The 15510-nt window shown below is 43.7% G+C and overlaps 1 protein-coding gene across 2 annotated transcripts in view; it reads right to left on the bottom strand.

Annotated features, from left to right (window-relative positions):
• Positions 1-3219: 3219 nt before the first annotated feature.
• The window catches only part of FAM210A (family with sequence similarity 210 member A), a 76474-nt gene continuing 64183 nt past the window's right edge, over positions 3220-15510 (bottom strand). For both annotated transcript variants that reach the window (XM_069731002.1, XM_069731003.1), the window contains exon 5: positions 3220-6804. In XM_069731002.1, the coding sequence (XP_069587103.1) occupies positions 6538-6804 (267 nt within the window). In that variant the 3' untranslated portion in view covers positions 3220-6537. The remainder of the gene's footprint in view (positions 6805-15510) is intronic.

Genomic DNA, 15510 nt, shown 5'->3' with positions numbered 1-15510 from the left:
CCAGTTTGGTTTCATCAGACCATAGGACATTCTCCCAAAACTCCTCTGGATCATCCAAATGCTCTCTAGCAAACTTCAGACGGGCTGGCTTAAGCAGTGGGACACGTCTGGCACTGCAGGATCTGAGTCCATGGTGGCGTAGTGTGTTACTTATGGTAGGCCTTGTTACATTGGTCCCAGCTCTCTGCAGTTCATTCACTAGGTCCCCCCGCGTGGTTCTGGGATTTTTGCTCACCGTTCTTGTGATCATTCTGACCCCACGGGGTGGGATTTTGCGTGGAGCCCAAGATCGAGGGAGATTATCAGTGGTCTTGTATGTCTTCCATTTTCTAATTATTGCTCCCACTGTTGATTTCTTCACTCCAAGCTGGTTGGCTATTGCAGATTCAGTCTTCCCAGCCTGGTGCAGGGCTACAATTTTGTTTCTGGTGTCCTTTGACAGTTCTTTGGTCTTCACCATAGTGGAGTTTGGAGTCAGACTGTTTGAGGGTGTGCACAGGTGTCTTTTTATACTGATAAGTTTAAACAGGTGCCATTACTACAGGTAATGAGTGGAGGAAAGAGGAGACTCTTAAAGAAGAAGTTACAGGTCTGTGAGAGCCAGAAATCTTGATTGTTTCTGACCAAATACTTATTTTCCACCATAATATGCAAAAAAAAAAAAAAATGATAAAAAAAACAGACAATGTGATTTTCTGGATTTTTTTTTTCTCAGTTTGTCTCCCATAGTTGAGGTCTACCTATGATGTAAATTACAGACGCCTCTCATCTTTTTAAGTGGTGGAACTTGCACTATTGCTGACTGACTAAATACTTTTTTGCCCCACTGTATTAGGAAATTCTGCACTAAGACAACTAATGATGAAACCAAAAGCGTTGCCACCCCTGCTCTTCTCTACACCGATTTCACAAAGTTATCTGATGAAGATGTTGAAGCCAAGCGCATGGCTGTCTTCAAAAGATCCCCACCACTGTTATCAATAATTGTTATTTGAAAATTCTAGTATACAGGGGGGACGGGTACGCCGCAACAGCCATGGCTGGTAACATGGCACCAGTCATGTGAAGACCAGTACCCCTCGAGCTTATAGCTTGGGATAGTACCTCTGATGCTGGACATTAATTAACAAAATTTATCTAGGGGGGAAATGTGAAGGAACATGTTAAGAAGGATTCTCCATTTTGTGCTTTTCGACTCCATTTTGTTGTTTTGATATAAATTTTGTTAGTAGGCTAAACTTTACAGTTGTTATGAGACCTTGATGAGACCTTGACTGTTGCAATCTGCCAGGACATGAGACTGAGGGTGCATTGTTCTACGAGACTTTGACGTACAGACTGTTCCTGCATTCTTATAGGTTAAGAACTGTGAACGTGTTCTTATGCTGATTGGTTGAAGTATAATTTCTATGACTATGAAAAGTCAGACAATAAACGGGGGCCCAAAGATCTGCTTGATCCCCCCCAAACAGAGACATCCGTCTCCGTCTGGTCATTTTCAGTTGCCGGCAACGCCCTGTAGATTAATTTGGAAATCACTGAGTTAACCGTGAAGGATCACTTTAGATCCTCCCTCAACACATATACAGATCGCCTAAGTGCTAGAAGAGCAGAACTGCCCTCAAGTGACCCCATTTTGGAAATTATACACCTTTGGACATTTTTGTGGATTGAGTTGAAGCTTTTATTGGGAACATTTTACATAACGTTTGGGATCACATATATCCTGTGCTGTACTCTGAGCACTTACTTTGGGGTTTGCATCTAAATCGCAGAGTGATGTGAGTGAGATTAAACCCCCAAAGGATCCACTCACTATAATGAGGCAGCAGAGTTACTCTGCCCTTCGTTTGGCCTCTGTTCAGCGGTTTCTGTTTTTTCAGAAGTGCACAAAACTTAGGCAGAACTGCCTCCTCATAAGAAATCTTCCGCCAGGGATTTAGTCTGAATCACGCATTTCAGAAAATTGCAATGGATAACTGTCGGTGCTTTACGAACACTAGCCCCTGAGACCATGCTCTGCGCATAGTCTCGTGGGCTTGCCGTAGACTGGTGACTCGAATGTCATCATGATGACAATCGGGTTGCCATTGGCAACGATAGGGCTGCTGCTATGACATCGTAGGGGCACCCATAGGGGTGGAGCCGCATATTCATCACTGTAATGGGCGGCACCACGTGACCGCTCATACAGGAGAAGCTGCGGCGAGGACAGGAAGCAGCGCCAGCGAGGCGCTTCCTGGAGCAGAACAATATTGTATCATACAATTATTAGGTTCTGTAGAAGGATGTAGATCTGGGGATTTATGATGATGGAATATAGGCAGAACTAAATGGACAAATGTCTTTTTTTGGCCTTACTAACTATGTTACTATGTTATGAGGGAGCCGGGTAAGTATTTTATTAACAGTAGGGGGGGCGCACAAGGGGTGGGAGGGGGTTGGGGACAGGGATCTTTTTTTAAAACAAAAAAAAAAAAGATTTTTCATATCTTCTCTCCAGCGAACGATGCTGGAGAGAAGAAATGAATGGTGCTTCAACACCACACGCGGGGGGGGACAGTGCTTACAGTAGCGTTGTCTCCTGCACGGCACATAGACTGCACACGGACAACATCCGTGTGCGGTACGTGTTTTACACGGACCCATTGACTTTAATGGGTCCGTGTAATACGTGCGCTGACATGTGCAGAGACACATTGATTTTAATGTGTCTACGTGAGTCAGTGTCTCCGGTACGTGAGGAAACTGTCACCTCACGTACCTGAGCCACTGACCTGTGAAACTGGCCTAAGAGACATGAATAGCAGATAGTCTCTGCCCACGGTGGAGCTAAGCTTAGGAAAAACAGATACTTAGAAATGGACCACGCAAATGGGAAAAGCTCTACAATTGCAGAATACATAGCATATTGGTTAGAAATATCATACAAATACAAATTGTTCTTAAAAGTTCTTTGAACGTTTAGTTATGCTAAAGAATAATATATAACAAATTGGGGAGTGTGTGGCATTATGAACTAAATATAATCCTAAAAGAAATTACAAAATACTATATTATTTCTCCCATCAAGAGTAACAACTGTCTGCAAAATAAGTGCTTCTTCATGGTCACATGGTACAGCCAAGGATTTTCAGCAGAGAATCTGGAGAAAAGATGCATTTCTCATGATTCACAAGGTTCTGCTAGAAACCAAAAGACGAGGACACGGAGGATGACTTGTTCGTGCTATAGAAATTTAATTAACAAAATTATGGTTTACAATAAAAATGTCTTCACTTTCTGTCTGTAATGCTTGATCGATTCTAAGGAAATGTAAACACCACTTTCCTGAGGGTAAATGCACACTTTGCATATTTCCTGCAGATTTTCAGCATAATACGTAACTAGCCCGTTAAATGAGATTTACAAAATTTGGAAATCTTCAGCCAGGAAATTGTCATGTGATTATTTCTTAATCTTTAATTCTTTCGGTGGTTTTCAGTGTGAATATCACCCTTTCCAAAACATGGGGTGAAATCTGCAAAAAATCCACATACCGTATTTTCCTTTTTATAAGGCGCACATAAAATGTTGAGAATTTCTCAGAAATAGAAAGTGCGCCTTATAATCCAGTGCGCCTTATATATGAACCCGACAGTAAAGAGAGAGGTTCATACAGGAACCTTTACCTCTATCGTGGGCGGCAGGGGTCGGCGGCGGCATACCACAGCACACACCATGCTCCTCCCCCCCGTGCGCCTATGAATTTATTCTTCACTTGGGTTTTTACAGTATCCATAAATGGATTGAGCATTACGGCCACCGTAGTCAGGAGCCACACTGAGTGATACTTACAGCTCTGTGCGCAGAATCCTTGCAATATATCTGTGCTTTAGCGTTAACTATACCCACTACCCCAAAAAATGCCTCCTGTTAAGAGACATGCTTATGATGCAGGTTTCAAGCTTAAAGCTATAAGTTATGCAATAGAGCATGGAAATAGGGCAGCTGCAAGAGAATTCAACATTAATGAATCCATGGTGCGTAAGTGGAGAAAACAAGAAGATGCCCTCCGCCAAGTAAAGAAGACCAAACTGAGTTTCCGAGGAAACAAAGCAAGGTGGCCACAGTTGGAGGACAAAATAGAACAGTGGGTTATGGAACAGAGAAACGCAGGTAGAAGCGTCTCCACTGTCTCTATTCGACTCAAAGCCACTGCTTTAGCACGTGACATGGAGATCAAGGACTTTCGAGGAGGTCCTTCATGGTGCTTTCGTTTCATGAAAAGGCGTCATCTCTCCATTCGCACCAGAACTACTGTGTGCCAGCAATTACCAAAGGATTATGAAGAGAAGCTGGCCATTTTCCGCACCTACTGCATAACCAAGATAAATGAAAAGAATATCCAGCCAGAACACATTATTAACATGGATGAGGTTCCCCTCACTTTCGATATCCCCGTAAACCGTACTGTTGAGAAAACAGGGACCAGTACGATATCTATACGTACCACAGGAAATGAGAAGTCATCTTTCACTGTAGTTCTCGCTTGTCAGGCTAATGGCCAGAAACTACCACCCATGGTAATTTTCAAGAGGAAGACTTTGCCTAAAGAAAATTTTCCTGCTGGTGTCATCATTAAGGCTAACCCAAAGGGCTGGATGGATGAGGAGAAGATGAGTGAGTGGCTGAGGGAGGTCTACGTCAAGAGACCGGGTGGCTTTTTTCACAAATCCCCATCCCTATTGGTCTGTGACTCGATGCGCGCCCACGTGACCGATACTGTCAAAGCCCAAGTGAAGAAAACTAATTCGGAGCTTGCTGTCATCCCTGGTGGATTAACCAAAGAGCTCCAGCCGCTAGATATCAGCATCAACAGGTCATTTAAAGTTAAATTGCGAGCTGCATGGGAGCATTGGATGACAGAAGGTGACCACACATTCACCAACACAGGGAGGCAACGCCGTGCGAGTTATGCCACTATGTGCCAGTGGATCGTGGATGCCTGGAAGAATGTATCAGTCTCCAGTGTCATCCGAGCTTTCAGGAAGGCTGGAATCACCACTGAAGAGCCTAGCAGCAGCAACGAGACCGACTCGGATAATGAAGAGGAGGACCCCATGCTTGATTCCGAAATCGCCCAACTGTTCAACTCCGACACTGAAGATGATGGATTTGATGGATTTCTGGTGGAGGAATGAACTGGAATGAACTGAAAAAGTACGGTAAACGTTTTGATTTGCAATTACAGCTGAACCAGTTGCAAGTTATTGTTAAAAAGTGTAATAAATTTTGACTTGCAGTCTGAGCAATGGTTTATTTAACGCTGCGCCTTATAATCCAGTGCGCCTTATATATGAAACAAGATTGCTTATAAGGCGCTCATAGAAAGTGCGCCTTATAATCCGGTGCGCCTTATAATCCGGAAAATACGGTAGCTTTATATCTTGTGGAAAAGCTTCAGTTTTGTGGCCAGATTCATAGAAGATATCCAGATGACAAATTGACCCCGTGTGCAAATACCATGCAAATGGGGTCATTTCTCCCTGGGAAAGAATATGTGATGATTTTACCAAACACCGGATTTATTGAATGGAGAAAAACCGGCGAGCTGTGCATATGTCCATATTAACTAGACTGCTTCATACAACCAGCTCACGGGCACTTCTTATCATTAATTTCCAATACTGCATCACAATAAGGTTGTAATAATAACCTATAAAAGTTATGACCATGTACTTCATAATACAAATAACATGGTGGTCGAGTTTATTGGGCCACAAGTCTTTCTTATCGTCCTATTCCCAGAATGGATAACATGACAAGAGGGCAGGTAAATGGGACATCTTATACTATATCCTACTAGCAGACCAGACTTGGCCAGGATAGGTTACTGCACCTACGTAATATAAATAATCCTATAGACTAATCCTAATCCCATCCTTTTACACGTTATGTGGAACATCTGACTGTTTGCACCACAATCATGATAAATCACTGGCTGCCACCTAGCAGATATTCTGTTTTCAGACCGATAGTCCCATGGCATTAATCAGGTCAGTGGGTGACGCTGTGTTGCATGATTCCAAAAAACACCGATGTGGGGATAGTCTGATGCGTAACAGGTCACTTGCCTACGATCACTGCTGACAGCTGTGTGCACACTCGCGGCACTGACACTTCCTAGTTGAAACCCAAAATATTCACACCCGACCCATTTAATAACAGGACCAAGTACAGAAAGTCATGATCAACAGATTCACCTGCGGTGTTATTACAACTTGCTGCAGAATGAGACAAACATTTATATTGGATTTCAGTGATAAGCTTCTAGTATGACGTCTAACTGTACGCATATATTAAGATGTGACGATAATGTGAAAAGCCGTAGACACGTGTAATGTGTACGATTTCTACATATAAGTGCTCAAAACTAAACAAATGCAACGGTGGACAGAGGACGACAATATCAGATAGCAAAACTGCTGAAAACAATTGTCATATTCTGTGCACAACACCAAGAACAGTCCGCCATGCTGACGATATGAAATCATCTCATTCATTCTTCTTCCGGAAAGTCAAGGAATCTTTGGTTTCTTGTAGCTTTTCAGAGATCCTGTCTTTTGTTTCTTCCATCTTTTCACTGATCATGTCTCTGGTTTCTTCCATTTTCCCACTAAGACGTTCCTTTGTCTCCTCCATTTTGTCCTGTATATAGTCCTTTACCAATGGCGGCGTGGACAAGTAGCCATATTTCCGCAGATATTTCACACTAATAGAAGTCCCGCCTAATGTTACAGTATATCGGACTGGAGTCGCAATCTGAAGAAGAAATAAAAAAGTAAGAATATCAGTGTTGTTTCTGCACTTCCACCCACATCGGTAATGCCCGTACAACCAACCAGCACAGTATTCCTCTCACACTATTCAAAGGAATGAATGGAAAAAAGGGCAGCTTGCATCACGGGAGAAAGAGCAACACAAGTCACCATACTGCAGAAAGTGGAGATGTGAATGGTGCGCAAGAATGACTCCGCACCCATGTAATGCCCATTGTCTCCTTACATTCTAGAATGAACACAAAACAGAAAATAGAAGACACTGATTTCTATGGAGCCATTCAGTGAAAAAAACACGATAAGAATGCGGTGTGTGTGCGATTAACACAACGCTCAATGCCAATCTTCCCACTAATGTCGCACAACACTGATCTATTAGGATGAGGTTCAAATATACAGTGGTATTGACTGAATAATAGCAGACAGATGGGCCATGTACTAAACAAGAGCACGTTCCGATGGCGATGCCGGCAGGTCAAAGCTGGGCTACTCTAAAGGGGGGTTAAAGGCTTAAAATACACCTCCAATGAAAGTGATGTGAAACGGTTAGATTTCCATTTCAGACCATACATAATTGTTGTTCTATTCCTCAAAAAAGGTAATAAAAAAACACATACTAATCCCTTAAAAGGGTTTTTACCCTTCCAACTTTTTTTTTCTTTTGATAAGTTTGTAATGGCAGTGCTATAAATAATAAAATCTCATTACTTACCCCCAGATCCAGCGCTGCATCTCCCACACAGGCAGCAGCAGTGACATTGTTTCAACAGTGCTGCTGCCAATCACTGGCCCAGCAGCTCGTGCTGTCTGCAGTGTCGGTGGTTGGCATGCCCACTAGACGGAGTAAGCACAACGAATCCTCACAGAGCACAATACATGCGGTGGGAGGATTCACAAGTCTGCAGTCACAATAAATGCAGTGGGAGGATTCACAAGTCTGCAGTCACAATACATGCGGTGGGAGGATTCACAAGTCTGCAGTCAATACACGAGGTGGGATGATTCACAAGTCTGCAGTCACAATACATGGGGTGGGAGGATTCACAAGTCTGCAGTCACAATACATGGGGTGGGAGGATTCACAAGTCTGCAGTCACAATACATGGGGTGGGAGGATTCACAAGTCTGCAGTCACAATACATGCGGTGCGAGGATTCACAAGTCTGCAGTCACAATACATGCGGTGGGAGGATTCACAAGTCTGCAGTCACAATACATGGGGTGGGAGGATTCACAAGTCTGCAGTCACACACTGACTGCAGACTTAGTTTAGACCACACAACTCCTTTTAAAGTTGTTTTTTTTTCTATTTTAGTGGATGAAAAAAATCTAAACTTTATAAAAAAAAAAAGTAAAAAGAAAAAAAAATGGTTTATTTCTGAATCTCATACTTTTTTTTTTTATTTTTCCATCAATGCACAATACTGTGCGAGGGCTTGTTTTTTATGTGCGGAGATGTTTTTATTGATGCCAATTTGGGTTATGTACGATGTTTTGATTGATTGTTTTGCATTCTTATAGGAGTGGTGCTGAGACTAAAATACAACTAAAATACAGCAATGTTGCTGTTTTTTTTCTTTTCAGTGTTAAACGTATAATTTTATATTTGGACATTTATGGATATGACGATAAATATGCCTTTTTAAAAAAAAAACTGGGAAAAGGTGTGTGTGTGTCCGGGGGGGGGGGGGGGGGGGGGAGGGGGGTATTTAAAACATTTCTTTCATTTGTTTATTTTTTAGTATCCACTTAGGGACCATGAGCCTGAAATCATTTAATTGTCTTTATTGCAGTATATACAGTGGTGCTGGAAATTTTGTGAACAAACTTGACCTAATATGACATCAGATTTTCACACACAAGTCCTAGGAGTAGATTTGTGGTGTGCCATCCCAGAAACATTACAGGGGAAATCTTTCACCAGCTCCTTACTCCACAGCTGTTCTTGGACATACGGATCCATTTTTTATATACTGGGCAGGGTACATCAGGAATAGGTAATGGCTAGATCTAGTAGACATGTCAGTCACAAAAATTTCCTGTGAAATGCAGACAAGAATCCTATATTCCTTTCATGACAGTAAAACCAAGTCTCTGGCAAGGAAGACGTTGACATATTCCATTCATTAAGGATTCTGTAGCTGCATTTGACATATACATGCTTCTAGTCCCTTTGCCACAATGGTCTAATTATCAAGATATCCAAGTATCTAGTGGGGAGCCAAGGGAAAAATAATCACATCCTCTGTCAGAAAAGTCAAAGCAGGATGTTAGTCAGAGGAAGCTTAACAGAGACGTATTGTGACAGATTAAATGTGATGTATTCAGTGGCAAGATAACCATCATTAACACACAATAGCACATGCAATAAAGAAATAATATTCTAGTACAGTGGTTTCCAACATTTTCAGCCCCATGAGCTGTAAAAAACAGCCTGAAGAACACTTACTTGTCCAATGGCATAATGATGTACGCTTTTATTTCCTAGGCACTGCATATATACATTGACAGGGCAAAGTGCATTGGAATAAGTCAGATTTCCATTTAGAGTTATACACTAATTTACTATTTGTAATATTTTTTTTCCCTAAAGAAGTGAAGGAAATAGAGCAGAGGTGGGCAATTAAGATTTCCAAGGAGCCTTGTGAATGCTGTGGAGGGCCGAACCAATAGGCTGAAATTAATTGTGATGAATATTAACCCCTTCAAGACCCAGCCTATTTTGACCTTAAAGACCTTGCCGTTTTTTGCAATTCTGACCAGTGTCCCTTTATGAGGTAATAACTCAGGAACGCTTCAACGGATCCTAGCGGTTCTGAGATTGTTTTTTCGTGACATATTGGGCTTCATGTTAGTGGTAAATTTAGGTCAATAAATTCTGCATTTATTTGTGATAAACACGGAAATTTGGCGAAAATTTTGAAAATTTCGCAATTTTCACATTTTGAATTTTTATTCTGTTAAACCAGAGAGATATGTGACACAAAATAGTTAATAAATAACATTTCCCACATGTTTACTTTACATCAGCACAATTTTGGAAACAAAATTTTTTTTTGTTAGGAAGTTATAAGGGTTAAAATTCGACCAGCGATTTGTCATTTTTACAACGAAATTTACAAAACCATTTTTTTTAGGGACCACCTCACATTTGAAGTCAGTTTGAGGGGTCTATATGGCTGAAAATACCCAAAAGTGACACCATTCTAAAAACTGCACCCCTCAAGGTACTCAAAACCACATTCAAGAAGTTTATTAACCCTTCAGGTGCTTCACAGCAGCAGAAGCAACATGGAAGGAAAAAATGAACATTTAACTTTTTAGTCACAAAAATTATATTTTAGCAACAATTTTTTTATTTTCCCAATGGTAAAAGGAGAAACTGAACCACGAACGTTGTTGTCCAATTTGTCCTGAGTACGCTGATACCTCATATGTGGGGGTAAACCACTGTTTTGGCGCACGGCAGGGCTTGGAAGGGAAGGAGCGCCATTTGACTTTTTGAATCAAAAATTGGCTCCACTCTTTAGCGGACACCATGTCACGTTTGGAGAGCCCCCGTGTGCCTAAAAATTGGAGCTCCCCCACAAGTGACCCCATTTTGGAAACTAGACGCCCCAAGGAACTTATCTAGATGCATAGTGAGCACTTTGAACCCCCAGGTGCTTCACAAATTGATCCGTAAAAATGAAAAAGTACTTTTTTTTCACAAAAAAATTCTTTTAGCCTCAATTTTTTCATTTTCACATGGGCAACAGGATAAAATGGATCCTAAAATGTGTTGGGCAATTTCTCCTGAGTACACCAATACCTCATATGTGGGGGTAAACCACTGTTTGGGCACATGGTAAGGCTCGGAAGGGAAGGAGCGCCATTTGACTTTTTGAATGAAAAATTATTTCCATCGTTAGCGGACACCATGTCGCGTTTGGATAGCTCCTGTGTGCCTAAACATTGGCGCTCCCCCACAAGTGACCCCATTTTGGAAACTAGACCCCCCAAGGAACTAATTTAGATGCCTAGTGAGCACTTTAAACCCTCAGGTGCTTCACAAATTGATCTGTAAAAATGAAAAAGTAATTTTTTTTCACAAAAAAATTCTTTTCGCCTCAATTTTCTCATTTTCACATGGGCAGTAGGATAAAATGGATCATAAAATTTGTTGGGCAATTTCTCCCGAGTACGCCGATACCTCATATGTGGGGGTAAACCACTGTTTGGGCACTCGGCAGGGCTCGGAAGAGAAGGCGTGCCATTTGACTTTTTGAATGGAAAATTAGCTCCAATTGTTAGCGGACACCATGTCGCGTTTGGAGAGCCCCTGTGTGCCTAAACATTGGAGCTCCCCCACAAGTGACCCCATTTTGGAAACTAGACCCCCCAAGGAACTTATCTAGATGCATATTGAGCACTTTAAACCCCCAGGTGCTTCACAGAAGTTTATAACGCAGAGCCATGAAAATAAAAAATAATTTTTCTTTCCTCAAAAATGATTTTTTAGCCTGGAATTTCCTATTTTGCCAAGGATAATAGGAGAAATTGGACCCCAAATATTGTTGTCCAGTTTGTCCTGAGTACGCTGATACCCCATATGTGGGGGTAAACCACTGTTTGGGCGCACGGCAGGGCTCGGAAGGGATGGCACGCCATTTGGCTTTTTAAATGGAAAATTAGCTCCAATCATTAGCGGACACCATGTCACGTTTGGAGAGCCCCTGTGTGCCTAAACATTGGAGATCCCCCAGAAATGACACCATTTTAGAAACTAGACCCCCAAAGGAACTAATCTAGATGTGTGGTGAGGACTTTGAACCCCCAAGTGCTTCACAGAAGTTTATAACGCAGAGCCATGAAAATAAAAAAAAAATTTATTTTCTCAAAAATGATCTTTTAGCCTGCAATTTTTTATTTTCCCAAGGGTAACAGGAGAAATTGACCCCAAAAGTTGTTGTCCAGTTTCTCCTGAGTACGCTGATACCCCATATGTGGGGGTAAATCACTGTTTGGGCACATGCCGGGGCTCGGAAGTGAAGTAGTGACGTTTTGAAATGCAGACTTTGATGGAATGCTCTGTGGGCGTCACGTTGCGTTTGCAGAGCCCCTGATGTGGCTTAACAGTAGAAACCCCCCACAAGTGACCCCATTTTGGAAACTAGACCCCCAAAGGAACTTATCTAGATGTGTGGTGAGCACTTTGAACCCCCAAGTGCTTCATAGAAGTTTATAATGCAGAGCCGTGAAAATAATAAATACGTTTTCTTTCCTCAAAAATAATTATTTAGCCCAGAATTTTTTAATTTTCCCAAGGGTAACAGGAGAAATTTGACCCCAATATTTGTTGTCCAGTTTCTCCTGAGTACGGTGATACCCCATATGTGGGGGTAAACTACTGTTTGGGCACATGCCGGGGCTTGGAATTGAAGTAGTGACGTTTTGAAATGCAGACTTTGATGGAATGCTCTGCGGGCGTCACGTTGCGTTTGCAGAGCCCCTGATGTGCCTAAACAGTAGAAACCCCCCACAAGTGACCCCATTTTGGAAACTAGACCCTGAAAGGAACTTATCTAGATGTGTGGTGAGCACTTTGAACCCCCAAGTGCTTCATAGAAGTTTATAATGCAGAGCCGTGAAAATAATAAATACGTTTTCTTTCCTCAAAAATAATTATTTAGCCCAGAATTTTTTATTTTCCCAAGGGTTACAGGAGAAATTGGACCCCAAAAGTTGTTGTCCAGTTTCTCCTGAGTACGCTGATACCCCATATGTGGGGGTAAACCACTGTTTGGGCACACGTCGGGGCTCAGAAGGGAAGTAGTGACTTTTGAAATGCAGACTTTGATGGAATGGTCTGCGGGTGTCACGTTGCGTTTGCAGAGCCCCTGGTGTGCCTAAACAGTAGAAACCCCCCACAAGTGACCCCATTTTAGAAACTAGACCCCCCAAGGAACTTATCTAGATATGTGGTGAGCACTTTGAACCCCCAAGTGCTTCACAGACGTTTACAACGCAGAGCCGTGAAAATAAAAAATCATTTTTCTTTCCTCAAAAATTATGTTTTAGCAAGCATTTTTTTAGATTCACAAGGGTAACAGGAGAAATTGGACCCCAGTAATTGTTGCGCAGTTTGTCCTGAGTATGCTGGTACCCCATATGTGGGGGTAAACCACTGTTTGGGCACACGTCAGGGCTCGGAAGTGAGGGAGCACCATTTGACTTTTTGAATACGAGATTGGCTGGAATCAATGGTGGCGCCATGTTGCGTTTGGAGACCCCTGATGTGCCTAAACAGTGGTAACCCCTCAATTCTACCTCCAACACTAACCCCAACACACCCCTAACCCTAATCCCAACTGTAGCCATAATCCTAATCACAACCCTAACCCCAACACACCCCTAACCACAACACTAACCCCAACACACCCCTAACCCTAACCACAACCCTAATTCCAACCCTAACCCTAAGGCTATGTGCCCACGTTGCGGATTCGTGTGAGATATTTCCGCACCATTTTTGAAAAATCTGCGGGTAAAAGGCACTGTGTTTTACCTGCGGATTTTCCGCGGATTTCCAGTGTTTTTTGTGCGGATTTCACCTGCGGATTCCTATTGAGGAACAGGTGTAAAACGCTGCGGAATCCGCACAAAGAATTGACATGCTGCGGAAAATACAACGCAGCGTTCCCGCGTGGTATTTTCCGCACCATGGGCACAGCGGATTTGGTTTTTCATATGTTTACATGGTACTGTAAACCTGATGGAACACTGCTGCGAATCCGCAGCGGCCAATCCGCAGCCAAATCAGCACCGTGTGCACATAGCCTAATTCTAAAGGTATGTGCACACGCTGCGGAAAACGCTGCGGATCCGCAGCAGTTTCCCATGAGTGTACAGTTCAATGTAAACCTATGGGAAACAAAAATCGCTGTGCCCATGCTGCGGAAAAACTGCACGGAAACGCAGCGGTTTACATTCCGCAGCATGTCACTTCTTTGTGCGGATTCCGCAGCGGTTTTACAACTGCTCCAATAGAAAATCGCAATTGTAAAACCGCAGTGAAATGCGCAGAAAAAAACGCGGTAAATCCGCCATAAATCCGCAGCGGTTTAGCACTGCGGATTTATCAAATCCGCAGCGGAAAAATCCGCAGAGGACCAGAATACGTGTGCACATTCCTAACCCTAACCCTAGCCCTAACCCTAACCCTAACCCTACCCCTAACCCTACCCCTAACCCTACCCCTAACCCTACCCCTAGCCCTACCCCTAACCCTACCCCTAACCCTACCCCTAACCCTACCCCTAACCCTACCCCTACCCCTAACCCTACCCCTAACCCTAACCCTATTCTAACAGTGGAAAAAAAAAAAATTCTTTATTTTTTTATTGTCCCTACCTATGGGGGTGACAAAGGGGGGGGGGTAATTTATTATTTTTTTTATTTTGATCACTGAGATAGATTATATCTCAGTGATCAAAATGCACTTTGGAACGAATCTGCCGGCCGGCAGATTCGGCGGGCGCACTGCGCATGCGCCCGCCATTTTGGAAGATGGCGGCGCCCGGGAGAAGACGGACGGGACCACGGCTGGATCGGTAAGTATGATAGGGTGGGGGGGGACCACGGGGGGGGGGATCGGAGCACGGGGGGAGGAATCGGAGCGCGGGAGGGGTGGAACGGAGCGCGGGGGGCGTGGAACGGAGCACGGGGGGACTGGAATGGAGCACGGGGGGGTGGAACGGAGCACGGGGGGGGGTGGATCGGAGTGCAGGGGGGGTGATTGGAGCACGGGGGGGTGATTGGAGCACGGGGGGAGCGGGCACGAGCACGGGGGGGAGCGGAGCACTGGACGGAGGGGAGCCGGAGCAGTGTACCGGCCAGATCGGGGGGGTGGGGGGGCGATCGGAGGGGTGGGGTGGGGGCACACTAGTATTTCCAGCCATGGCCGATGATATTTCAGCATCGGCCATGGCTGGATTGTAATATTTCACCCGTTATAATGGGTGAAATATTACAAATCGCTCTGATTGGCAGTTTCACTTTCAACAGCCAATCAGAGCGATCGTAGCCACGAGGGGGTGAAGCCACCCCCCCTGGGCTAAACTACCACTCCCCCTGTCCCTGCAGATCGGGTGAAATGGGAGTTAACCCTTTCACCCGATCTGCAGGGACGCGATCTTTCCATGACGCCGCATAGGCGTCATGGGTCGGAATGGCACCGACTTTCATGAGGCCTACGTGGCGTCATGGGTCGGGAAGGGGTTAAGGAGTTGCTGTCTTTCAAATACAAGTCGTCCTTGGCAGAATTCTGTTTTTAAAAACATTAGTGCGTTGTACTCACTTTCCTCAGGTCCACCACCGAGTCTCCATTGCAGCTTCCAATATGTAGCATTGGTTGTGGCGCTGATATCATGTCCCCAACCAGTGAGCCTGTAATGCCCCGTGCAGAGCCGCTGAGCTCAAAAAATGGCTGCTGCGCTGTCGAGGTGACGTCAGTACCGCAGCCAACGTCTCTGACCAAGAGCAACATAATTAGGGAAGAAGAAAAGCGCAATGGGGTGTCATCCGAAATAACATGGTGATCAATTGGCAGGAAATATATACAGATTGTTAATTTACTGACAGGTTTGGACCTGACAAAGCTGGTTAAAAAAGGGGAAGGGCACATACAACATTAGTGGGAAAAGGGGAG

This window comes from Ranitomeya imitator, chromosome 6 (genome assembly GCF_032444005.1).
Source record: "Ranitomeya imitator isolate aRanImi1 chromosome 6, aRanImi1.pri, whole genome shotgun sequence".
Classification (NCBI taxonomy): domain Eukaryota; kingdom Metazoa; phylum Chordata; class Amphibia; order Anura; family Dendrobatidae; genus Ranitomeya; species Ranitomeya imitator.
This window is presented reverse-complemented; position numbering and strand designations above follow the sequence as displayed.